This window comes from Spinacia oleracea, chromosome 5, assembly GCF_020520425.1.
Source record: "Spinacia oleracea cultivar Varoflay chromosome 5, BTI_SOV_V1, whole genome shotgun sequence".
NCBI classification, from domain to species: domain Eukaryota; kingdom Viridiplantae; phylum Streptophyta; class Magnoliopsida; order Caryophyllales; family Amaranthaceae; genus Spinacia; species Spinacia oleracea.
The window spans coordinates 16603979-16617220 of record NC_079491.1 but is presented as its reverse complement, the minus strand read 5'-3'; the positions used below and the strand labels follow the sequence as shown (position 1 = coordinate 16617220).

The following is a 13242-nucleotide window of genomic DNA, read 5'->3' as shown; positions in this document are numbered from 1 at the left end:
CATTTCCTCATATTATTCATTGAATATACGGATTGTTGGTCTTGCCTACTATGGTAACTAATTTAGTACCCGTTGACATTTTCACTTTTTATATGCGTGTAAAGTTACCATTGTATTTTGTGGCGTTGAAATTCTAATATTTGTAATTTTATATTTTGAAGTTGAAGTTTGAACTCACTTTTTTCATCTTTCTCACATATCTTTTCTAATCTTTAATGTAATAGTCCTTTTAGTATTAACTTTTACGAATAGCTACATTTATAATCAAGGCCATCCGGGCCACGGCCTTTTTCGATCTTTTCTTCCCCTTAATTATTTCAAACTTACCTCCAACAAACTTCTACGGGACGAAAAAATAATAATTTACCATGTGTCAAATAATTGATATAGGGGTAGCATTTTGGAAAGTTAACTATCCGTACATTTAAGTTGGTGGCGCATAATACTTTGTTCTGTACTGTTGAAGTTGATGTGGTATTCTAAAGTAATTCAATCAAATCCTTACAAAGGAAGCTAGGGTCATATCACAATGTCACAACTAAAAAAATAGATGTTCTCAATTTCATGTACATGTTAGGCCAAATGTCATAACCATGTTACGGTTATCATAGAGGTTTATCTCATACGTAACTATGTATGTTGTGTTGGAAAGTTGAAAGTGAAAAATTCACCTCTTTTATATCTTGTTATTTCATATTGTTAACACCATATAACCAGTTATATCTTGTACGTGAGTGATATAATATATTTTACTCTTTTAAAATTGAAATTGCCAATTCAATTTTGTAAATCTCCATGCTCTTGACCTAAAAAATCAAATCACCAAAATCTCAAGAATTCATCACAAAACTAAAAATGTCACTCATTTTCATAAGATCAATGAAAAAAAAGATAGCCTAGCTATGGCCCCATATTCACACTACAAAAAAAAGCTCATATAGCGACAGACCAAATCCGTCTCTAAATGGGTCAAATCCGTCGCTATGTGTGCTTAGGGACGGATTTAGGGACGGATTACATCCGTTTTTAAAAACCTTGTCGCTAATTCAATTTAGGGACCGATTCCATAAAATCCGTATCTAATATTTAGAGACGGATATTTGAATCCGTCCCTAAATTTAGAGACCGATTCTAAAATCCGTCCCTAAATTTAGGGACGGATTCAAAAATTCGTCTGTAAAATTTAGGGACGGATTCAAAAATCCGTCTCTAAATTTAGCAAGTAAAAATAATTACTACCTATTGTTAGATGTTTGGTTCAACTCGGTCCCATTACCGGTTCGAAATCTCGCTTAGGTCAACCCGGTCTAGCTTTGCAAGGGGAATGGATAAGGGGATTCGAACTTGTGACCTCAAAGTCGCGAGGAGAAACTCTAACCAACCACACCAAATACAACTTGTATACTTCTATGTGTAAAATTGATAATAATTAAAAGAAATATTAGAAACGGATCTAGAAAATCCGTCTCTAAACTAGGAACGGATTTAACATTCCGTCTCTAAATTAGGGACGAATATAAAATTCTTTCTCTAATTTAGAGAAATTTCTAAAACACATTAGGGACGGATTTTAAAATTCCGTCTCTAATTTAGATCTAACTTTCTACGAAGAGTCTATGAGAAATTGCTAGTGGACTTTACGTTTTGAAATTGCTAAAACATATTAGGGACAGATTTTGAAATTTGTCCCTAACTTAGAGAAGGATTTTGGAATCCGTCCCAAACTTAGAGACGGATTTTGGAATCCGTCCCTAACTTAGAGACGGATTTCAAAATCCGTCCCTAACTTAGAGACGGATTTGAAATCCGTCCCTAAATTAGAGACGGATTTATAAATCCCTCGATAAAAGTATCGACGGATTTTCAATATCCGTCTCTAAATAAATTTAGAGACAGATGTTGAATATTCCGTCTCTAAATTAAAAACGGATATAAATCCGTCGCTAAATATCCGTTGCTATACGAGATTTTTTTTGTAGTGTCATCAAAAGGTCACACCACCTTAAAATATCCTTACGCCTGTTTCATACAAGACCTACTAATATGAATTCTTCAGAAAAACTCAATGTTTATCCTCATAAAACATATTGCAACTTGACATCCACAACCTTGGTGTGGAGGCCATATATTTGGCTAATGGTACTATATTGATAAATGGTGGACCATTGAGATTTATCACTACAAGATGATGAGATTGCTAAAAAGCCAACAAAATGACATTTTAATGAGGTATTAATGGGGTTGACTGTCCCTAGCTAGGAAAAAACACTTTTAATTAAGATAGAGAATTGAAGCAAATGCATTAGTACGTAGGTATTGGATTAGCTAAGCAAAATTGATTTGTTTCATGTTTCATGTTTCATGTTTCATGCACGTTAATTAACATGATTGTGCTATCATATAACAAAAAAGTAGTGACAAGGCCCCAAAAAAGATGGAAACAAGATATAAAGAAGAGATTGAATTGAGGATCATATTGAAATTAAAATTGAATCAAAATTCATGGTTGGCAAATCAAATATGATATGGTATGAAATCCAAATCCAATGTTATATATTTATTCAAAGTGGGTTAACTCCTACCTTAGATTGGATTATTGGATTATTGGATTATTGGATAGGGATTTGATCACCAATGAGCTCCACTCATATGATTTAATTAACATCCTTCACACATATTTGGGATTGGAAATTTCAATAAAGCAATTCCATTTGTGCTTATGATTGCCACTATTGTTATATACATCACTTTAATTTGTCACGAAACATGTATGCATGCATATAGTGTTTTTAATCATTTACGTAGAATTTTCGTCCAAGCATTCGTTATCTAGCTAACGTTAACTTTGATGATCGATTTCTGGCTTTAAATGGAAGTGAGGAAAGAAAGAACGAGTCAGAATTCGTTTCCTAATTAATTGTAAGAGAAAGTTTAGAGAATTTCTCGACTGTAACTCTTGAATCTCGATTATATATTGTTGTATTTTACATTTTATTTGGTAGTCAACAAAATTTGGAAATCTGATCAATGATGGTCTTGTACGTATTGTTGCACTTTATCGAAAGTGCCATTGGTGATTGGTGAAGTGTTAATTAAATTCAACAATTTAGCTAACTATATATGGTGATATACTACGTCATAGCTAATGATGCTTTAGAGACCTTAATAAGTTTTATGTAACCAACACGCTGGTGGGTTGATGGGGGAACTCATCTTGTGATTTGGAGGTTAAAAGGTCGAGCCCCATCAGTATCGTTATGATTAAGAGTAGCTCAAATGAACGAATATTTTATGTCATATTTTCATTAACTTTAAAGGGTATATATAGTAGTGTACATTAGGAATATAAAATAAACATTAAATAGATCTATGATATTCACAGAATAATATCTACGATTACATTGGATTATTTACAAACAAAAAGTCTTGCGCGCACAAGGTGTACAATAAATTTATTGTACACCAAGATAACTTTTACCCCTTTTTTTTTATGTAACTTTAACCTAGTTTTGATTAAATTTTATATTTTCTCTGTTCCGAAAATATCGCACCATGATTGACTTTTACTCCTATAACCCCTATTTTGACTCTAAATATCTCAAATCGTGTGTAACACTACAAAAATTTGTATCTTTAACGACAACCTAATTATGACGGGTCAAAAATCCCGTCGCAAAAGCCTTTTGCGACGGGGCTAACAACCAAACAATGACAGGAATAACCGTCGCAAATGACTTTTACGACGGGTTTACAACGGATTTACGACGGGATTTCTATTAACGACGGCCCCCTTTTATGTCGGGTTCGCGACAGGAAATCCCGTCGTTAATCAACGATTATTGGACTTTCGCGACGGGATTTCCCGTCGTTAATAGTACAATTTCTTGTAGTGTAAGTAAAAATTATAAAAATATAATATTTAGAAAATATATATCGATACGAATCTAACAAGATCGCACATGACTAAAATTTTCTTACTTACGAATCACAAAAAATGGCCAAAATCGTAATGTGAATAGTGTAAAAAATAAATGGTGCGATATTTCCGTAACGATAAACATTTTAAAGGGCTAAATGATTTTTTTTAATAAGACTTATTTCTTCAAAATCACTAATAATGTACTTCCTTCGATTTTTAATACTCGCTACGTTTGTGTATTTTACACTATTCACATATTCTATTTTGACTATTGTTGATGATTTATACGTAAGATAAAACATAATCATGTAGGATCTTGTAAGATTCGTCTCAATTTGTATTTTCAAAATATTAAATTTTTATAATTTTTGCTTAAAGAGAATTAAAGATTATTAATGATCAAAGTTTTGCATAGGCATGCGTGAAAGTTACCAACGTTGCAAGTATTAAAAATCGGAGGAAGTACATTATTAGTGATTTTGAAGAAATAAGTCTTATTAAAAAAAAATTATCACTAATAAATGGATAACTTTTACATATATAAGCTTAACTTTTAAGTATTTTGAGTGAACTTTTACTCCGGTATACAATATTTATTGTACACCACTTGTAAATAAGAATTTGTGATTTACATAATGTATCAGATTAAGTAAGATCTTTTTTCTTACCTACTATAGTTGCATGTTTATATATGCATACTCTCTTTCATTTGTTGAATGGGTAATATATATATATATATATATATATATATATATATATGCACTTTGGCAAACTTATTTCATTGGATATTATGCATCGATCATTTGATGAAATTTATTACAAACAAGCAAGTGAATAACTCGTCTCCTATTAAATCATGTTTCATAGTATGTGATTATATGAAAAGGAGGTGAGCGACGTGATATAGAGCAAAATATGGTTTATATATATACCCGGGTGCACAATGCTCACTGTGCACCCTGCTTTATAAAGAACATATAGTTCAAATACAAATAACATATTGTTCATACCCAAAGAACATATAGCCAATGAACATATAATTCAAATCCATAGAACATATAGTTTAAATATTTCACTAGTACATATACATTGAAATCGTTCTCAATGTTCATTAGATTTTCAATAAATGTTCAATATGGTGCACAATGAGCACTGTACACCGGGTGTATAATCCAAATTGCGGATATAGAGTATAATAATTTACTTACGTAGTTATGTTCATAGTTGATTTGATAACGTGAGATGGTGAATGAATTAGAAAGGGGAGCGCAGAAATAACAATGAAAAGTTAGGGGGGGGGGGGGGGGGGGGGGGGGATCGTTTTCCTAAAACATGTGTTATATTATGTCGGCTTGACATTCTTAACTCTTCTCTTCACTCTTCTTTATTTTCCCTTTTCCCAATCGGAAAGTGATTTTGGCACATTTTTGTACGATTTATCGATGTACGTTTCATTACAAAAAATTGTACCATTAACGACGGGAAATTCCGTCGCTAAAGGTCGATAATCGTTGATTAATGACGGTTTTCTGTCGCGAACCCGTCATAAAAGGGGTCGTCATAAATGGAAAATCCCGTCGTAAAAGACGTTTGTGACGGTTGTTCCCGTCTTTGTTTGGTTGTTAGCCCGTCACAAAAGCTTTTTACGACGGATTTTCGACCTGTTGTCATTAGATTTTTTTTTTTTTTAATAGGTAAGAAGAAGGGACCCTAACTGAACCAGCACCTAGCACAGGTTACCAGCCCAGCTCCGCAGGTCATCGCTTGAGCCACTCCCTAACATTTCGCAGTTGATGAGGTTCGAACTTGTGACTTGGAAGTCACAAGGTGAGTTCCCCACCAACTCCATCAACTTATGTTGATTTGTTGTTATTAGATTGTCATTAAAAATACAAATTATTATAATATTTGTACATCAGTAACAGATCATGGCAAAAAAAAACATGACGGCTCAGAATTTGAAACTTCAACCTACATCACAACATCTTATATGTGTGTGTTTAGCATTTATAACTAATAATTTCAAAAATTAGGGGTTGAACACCGAATAGCCTCAACGGAAGATCCTCTCTTGAGTATATTATAAACGGCAACTTTTGTGTAAGATCGTCTTACCGGAAAGATCACTTTGGTTGCTTAACTAATTGGTTTAATTTCTTAACTAATTGGTTACATTACTTAATTATTTGATTCAATTGCTTAACTAATTATTTTTTTTGCTTAACTAATTGATTTCAGTGCTTAACTAATTAGTTTAAGTGCTTAACTAATTGATTTCATTGCTTAACTTATACGGAGTATGATACAAATGTGGTCTTTTATGTAAGACCGCCTTATAGAAAAGTTTGTATATTATAAAACAAATGGTGCTCTTTTTCAATTCTCTTCATCATATGTGGCAAAATCAACTTTAGTATAAGAAAAATAATAGGTCTTGAACGCATTCATTGCACATTTTTTTTATTTTTTTTTATATCAGGTATCTTTTACCTATTTTGTGGTCACTTTTAACATGGCATGATTAACTTTTTATACTATAAAGTAATTTTTGATAGATAAACTATTTAAAAGGGTTACATTATCATAATACTAGCTTATTAGTGATTTTGAAAGGATAATTTTCATCTAATTATTAAAGTAAAATCTATTAATAATTTTATTTTGAGGGGGCAATAAAAAAGGTTGAGCGATTTCCTTCAATATTGTTTAAAGAACGTCAAATTCCCAAAATGCGCCACTTTTTAACTTAATTCACACCATACCGTCCACGTCAGCATTAAAACCGATCTATTTTTTTTTAACAAAGCGGCACTAAACCGCTATCTCAGGTAGCGGTTGACTTTATGTACATAAATCGCTATCTCATATAGCGGTTTATATATTCCCTAAATCAAAACTTACAGTGAGCTTCCAAAACAAAAACTTACCGTACCCCCGTTATGTTTTAAAGCAACCGCCATCTGAGATAGCGGTTTTGTTTTAAAGCAAACCGCTATCTCAGAAGTGGCTTATAACATTGAACCGCCATCTGAGATGGCGGTTTGCTTTAAAACGAAACCGCTATCTCAGATGACGGTTCAACGCTGAACCGGAAAAAAATTACTTCTCTTACTCCCTTGCTTACATGGACGGTATGGTGAGAATTAACTTAGAAAGTAACGTATTTTGGGAATTATTGAATTTTTATGCAATATTGAAGGAAATCGCTCAAAAAAGTTAAGCAATATAGAAGTATGAAATTTATACCATTGTACTCAAATTTAAGAAGGGGCATACCTAAACACACTACAAAATTTTGCAGCGAAGAAGTCAGGCCCATCCAAAGCACAAGGAAGATACGCCACTAACGGCTAGGTACATTTCAATAACTTTTTTGGTAGTTCTTGAGATATCAAGATCGAATAGAATGGTAAAAGTAGTTAAATAATATCACAATATGACCTAGCTAGGCTCCCACAGCTAAGAATGAAAGAGATTCCCTAAGTATCTAAATTCTAAAATAGCAAAAGGAATCTACTGAATTGGGTTGAATATGAGGACCTTTGATAAACAAGGACAAATGATGTTTGGCTTAAATCCAGGTGTTTGGAACCTTAAAAGAATATTTGGAGATTCTGTTCTAGTGTTTAATGACTAGAAAGTTTGCTAGCTAGCTCCCATTCAATTGCAATTTGCAACTAGTCTACATTGCTATTTTCTTTCTTGCAAATTCTCATTCTCTGTTGATATCATATCAATTGATTCTACTACCCAATTACGGTATACAGTATACTGTATACTCCATCTCATATAATGTTCCACCAAAATGCTGGGTTAAAATGTACGTTAAAAAAATAAATCAATTAAGGGTTACGTTTTTAATTAGATATATTCTCCAGCTAGCTAGGAACCTAACCTTAAAGCTATAAGAAGTATGATAATAAGTTAAGTGTTAGTCGATTCATACAAAAATATCATAAGAAGTTGAAGGCGGTGAACTTGTTTGTTTGGTAAAAAAAAGTATGGGAAAATATATGCATACTTTTCTTGCTCAAACACTATACTTCTAATTACATACTACATCCGATCCATTCTAAAAATAATATTTACACTTTCCGTTTTAGTCCGTTTCATAATGGTCTTTACCCTTTGCTCTATTCTATTTTTGGACATAAAAATTTACTACCTTATACTTCTTACCCCATAATAGTTACAATTTCCCACTCATTTTCTTTTACTTTTTTTTTTCCTTACACCCTATATTTTTTACATATTTCTATTACTTACTTTATCCATATTTTATTATCTTCAACCACTTTTTCTACTTTTATCTTAATATTTGTGCAAAAAGTAATCGTAAAGATCTTTATAAAACGGAGGTATTACTCGTAGTTCGTATATCATTCCCTATGAAATCAGTATAATCTTCATGGGATAAATAGCTTCCTAGGCAATATTAATCTCATATTTAACCAAACCGGCCGGTACAATAAATTTAAATTCTAACTCAATTCTTTTCTTCTAAGCAGCCAACATTAATTTTGATCACGTGAGATCTTTAAAAAAAATTTGAATGTAAATTATGGTAATATCATTTTTTAGAACTACAGATAGAAATTAAAATAATATAAATGGTTAAAGACTTAAATGTAAGGCAAATTAGAAGAACTTCATGGAACTGGTGAAGTAGTTCATTAATCAAAATATTTTGAACTGATGAGTCAGCTCAAATTGAACTCCAACTAAGTAATTATTTTCCACTATTAGCAGAATATTAAGGGTTTAAGTACACAATTATCATAGATTACGTACTCTAAATAACAGAACCTATGAGTTTCCCATGTAGCAACACTACTATTTAACTCCAAAGCCTTTGCATTGTTGGCCTTCTATAATGGGCAAAAGGGGCCAAAGAGGGGGTCAAACCACTATACGGAGTATTCAATATAATTTTCTTTATCTTTTTTCTTTTATATATAAGACAAATTAAAACACTAAGGAGTATATATATAGCTAATCCAATAATGCTCAACTAATTAAGCTAATTATCCAGGATTACATTAAGAGAATTATTTTATTATTAATTTTATATGATAACCATTTTATATATTAAGAAAGATATTTAGGCACTACACGTAAGAGAGATATCCATGTAATTATTAAGCAATTAACATCACCTTTATTAGTAATATACTTTTGATCATGCTCTGTGATGAACATTGCTTCTACATAAAAAGAAAGAAGTTGCTTTCTTTTTCCCCTTATGCTAACTTATCACTACTTATCTTCTTTAAAGTGCTATGGCGACTCATCTCAACTTGCTCCATCATATCATTTCTTAGATTACATTATGATGAATGAATTAATGTTTAATACTTTCGTCGCATTCCCGAGCTTTCGAAAATTTTACTAGCTTGTTTATGTAACTAATTAGTGTTATATGATAGATCCATAATTAAGAAAATTGTTGCAAAAAATATGGAAAACTCGAAAAGAAAAACTTAAATAATGCATATTTGCATTAGATTATGATCAAGTACGTACACCAATGATACGATATAAGCGAAAATACAAATATTTATTGACATTTTTAATTATATGATGGAAACAAAAATTACAAAAGATTAAATTATGGATCAAAATAGAAATAAAAAAAGGTAAAAATGAGGGGGGTTGTTAAAATAAAAATGAAAAAGAAAGTTGATTGAGAGAAAAGAGATGTGGAATTTAGGATATAGCCCCTCATGACAGTTGATCTTTTACATGGAAGTGATGGAGGTCGGTCCATGCAAAGGCTATTTGATCATTGTATTGCCATGAAAAAGCATCATCCTTAAACGGCGACCGAGATTGGTGGTGGAGTATGGTTATTTATACCACTAATCTTCATTGGCTGATCATCAATTACATTGTTGTGAAGGTTAACCATGCTGAGGTTCGGGATTTGAATGGCGAAAAGTCCGTCGTTAGTTGGAGGTGTAGTTAGTGTCTTAGCCTGTGGTTTCACTGGCTCTTCGATTATGATTTGATTATCGGTTGAAATGTCCTTGGTTGTCTTTCCTACTTCAATGTCTTTCTCTGTTGGCTTAGCGTTACGGTACATGGCGTATAGGATCATTTGTACGATTCCGAACGTGAAACCTAGCACATTTGGTACCTGTTTTTTTTGCAAATAATAAGTTACTAACGTATTAAGTCGATCCATTTTTAACACTTTTGTGTAAGGTAAAGGTAACTTAATTACTTCGTTCTTACCGCGATGTAGACATCGTGTTTGAGGAGACCGTAGAAGAACCAAACAACGGCACTTATGGTGAGGAAGAATGAGAGGAAGAATGGCATGTACTCAACACTCTTGGTGCGGATGACTTTCCTCTGTAGATAAAAATAATAATAATATAATTAGTACTTTTCTAATGAAATTCGACATGTTATACATACATACGAAGAAGTAGTAGTAGTAGTAGTAGTAGTAGTACATACCATAACACCTAGGGGAGCAACGAAGACACACAATGAGAAGATGAGGCAAATCCATCCGAGGAGCAACAACCGAACACGGGTTGTCTTTGCAATGAACATCGTGAAGAAGAAGATAACACCAAACCCGAAAACATTGAAAAGGATGATTTGCTTCATTGTCGAGATCTGCAACATTATATTTAATTTGGTTTATACAAAATTAGCACGTGCACTACAAACGTCGGTATGTTTTTTTTTTTTTTACTAAACACGGGTTCATGCATGCATGTACGTACCCTTGTTTTCTTGTTGGCGTAGACGACGAAGATAGCAATATAGATGGTTTCTATGAAGAGACCGAAGACATTGATGGTGACCAGAAAGAGCACATCAGTCTTAACATAGGCATACAATAGCCAAAGTATGCAGCTGAAGAAGGCTATCACATATGGAATGCTTTGGAATTCTTCTGTTGATTTCTTCTTGTAAATCCGGTAAAAGGTTGGGCTGTAAAATTTAATCGAACGTTAAAATTATTAATCATAAATTTAGTAAATTTATACAATTAAGCTTGTAACTATTTTAAATAATCAAGCAATGTTCAAGACTTACATTGGAGAAAGGAAGACCATGAAGGAAATCGTGTTACCTATAACAAGGACAAAAGTGCAACAAAAGTTAATAATTATTAATTACTTTATTATTAAACAATCTACAGGTGTAATCTATGTTGTTTACATGTAAGCAAATGATTGAAAAAGTGCTATTTAATAATAATAATTATTATTATTAGTACTAAATGTAACACTTTTTGATGCACTACTACTCATAATAATAATAATGTAACATCCCACTACAACTTAATAAAAACTTAACCTAGTATAATATGATGAATGAAACTATATTGTAGCGATACCAAAGTTGGTACGTTGTATACAGATCGATGGATGAAATACGTACTATACCATGCAAAGACGGTATGTATAATGAATAAACTATATAGTATAAGAATATTGATATATAAACTATATAATATACCTAGGAGACCAAAGATAGTAATCCATGGAAGGTGTGCGAAGAAATGAGCAAAATCCATCTCTTTTTTTGTGTTTTTGATTTTGGTTACTCTTTTTTTTTTTTTTGGAAGAGTGAAAGTATTTGTTTTCTCTCTTTCTCTCTGTAAATGCAATTGCTTGTTGTTGGACGAAATGGTAAGAGGTGGCAGAAGCTCTTTATATAGTGGAGAAAAAAGTGAGTAAAGAAAAAAAGAAAACAAATTATAAAACCTTAACTTTTGGCAATGCAATTATTAATATTACTAGAGAAAAAATAAAAAAAATAAAGAAGCAAACTAGCAATGAAACAGTGTTTTGTGGTGATAGATTGATTATCTTTCTATCATCATCTTCTTTTTATTTTCATTTTATTTTTCTTTATAAAATTATATTTTTAATTTTTAATTATTTTTAATATCTTTGGCTTTTATTTTTCAAGTTGTTCATACTTTTAACGTAATCCCACTATCTAAACATTTCCCCCTGGCATGCACACTCATGCATTTCCTAGTCCTTTCTTTATTTTTAATTGATTTTTTTCTTAAATAAATATAAAATAAAAATTAATTGAATTTCTGATCAAATAATTACTCATAATTAGCCAAATTTGGTTGTTAAACCTAGGTACCTTCTAATGTTCTTATCCTAGTTGTTATTGCCTATTACTGAGTTAGGGTCATAAGACATGGACAATTGTGGGACCCACTTTAACCTACTTTCTGATGTGTCACCCACCAAGTGGTTAAAACGCCTTACAACTCATATATACATTTCAGTTTTTGAGGTGAGATTGAGGAGTTTCTGCAATTGGTAAATACTCATCCTCAATTTCAAGATAAAGCTTCATTTGTTAGTTACAAACTTACAGCTATTGTTGGTTTAATTTATTATGCTTAGATAATGAAGCAATTGCTTTGTTTTTATTTCGTCTTGGCAATGACTTAGTTGTTTTTAATGGCCTTAGTTTAGGAGTGTAAGAATTTACTTGTTTAGAAAGGTTTTGGTGTTACAATTTCAACTCGGTAATGTTACACTCTACCAGGTACCTGAAAAGTAGGAGAAAATTGAGAACAACATGGAAAATGAATTATTAACATTGCTTGATGCGCGCAATTATAGTAGTTACCGGCACATCACCCGTGTTTCTAGACTAGGATATTTTCATATATCGCACCTAAAAGTTACCCTTCTTTTTTAGCCCAAGTATCATTTTGTTCATGGTCGTGGTTACAACTTATTAACTACCATTCTACAGTGAATCTAGTTAATATCAACAACTACCCCGTATAAATTATAGAAATAACGAACAAGATGAAATAGGAATAAACCGACATTAATCGAGGCCATTAAATGATGACAGATCACGATCGATTCGTGATCTATTTATCTTGTATATATTTAAGTCACTTAATTAGGTAACATTTCTCGTGGTGATCTGGTGATAAAATCCAATCCATAAGTGAATATATTTGATGTACATTGTAAAATTGCATGAAGTGTCAAGTCTTTGAACATCTATTGTACGTACTTAAAGCCATATTGGCGAGGATAACTCTTATAGGTGTCTAAGAAAAAGCGAGTAACTTTATGTCATTCAATTAAAAAAAAATAGCCTCAAAATTTTCTTGAATAAAAGATAAAAAAGACTCTCTTTATTTCAAACATAATTTTATTTAAAGATCTGCCAAAGTTTAAGGATACACATTACCCCATTATGTAAAGATCACCTTAGCTTTGTGTAACATTTTTTTAGGGGATGTTTAACATTTAGTTAAACATCATTTTTTCCAAATATTTGAGGACAAACATATACCATTTAATCTCTCG

The 13242-nt window shown here is 32.0% G+C and overlaps 1 protein-coding gene across 1 annotated transcript; it reads right to left on the bottom strand.

Moving 5' to 3' along the window:
• Positions 1–9392: 9392 nt before the first annotated feature.
• Positions 9393–11575, bottom strand: LOC110786036 (bidirectional sugar transporter SWEET12). The gene is made up of 6 exons (XM_021990545.2): positions 11399–11575; positions 10973–11009; positions 10657–10867; positions 10382–10546; positions 10154–10273; positions 9393–10055 (listed from the first exon to the last, which is right to left on the bottom strand). The coding sequence occupies exons 1-6, from the start codon at positions 11454–11456 to the stop codon at positions 9732–9734; spliced, it is 915 nt and encodes a 304-aa protein (XP_021846237.1). The 5' UTR covers positions 11457–11575; the 3' UTR covers positions 9393–9731.
• Between the last annotated feature and the right edge of the window lie 1667 nt (positions 11576–13242).

Excerpts from the sequence above, each read along its gene's own strand:
- LOC110786036 (XM_021990545.2), bottom strand. The coding sequence starts at position 11,456 with ATGGATTTTGCTCATTTCTTCGCACACCTTCCATGGATTACTATCTTT. Across the intron at positions 10,274-10,381 it reads TTGCTCCCCTAGGTGTTATG|AGGAAAGTCATCCGCACCAA; the intron begins GTATGTACTACT and ends TTTTATCTACAG. Across the intron at positions 10,056-10,153 it reads AACACGATGTCTACATCGCG|GTACCAAATGTGCTAGGTTT; the intron begins GTAAGAACGAAG and ends CAAAAAAAACAG.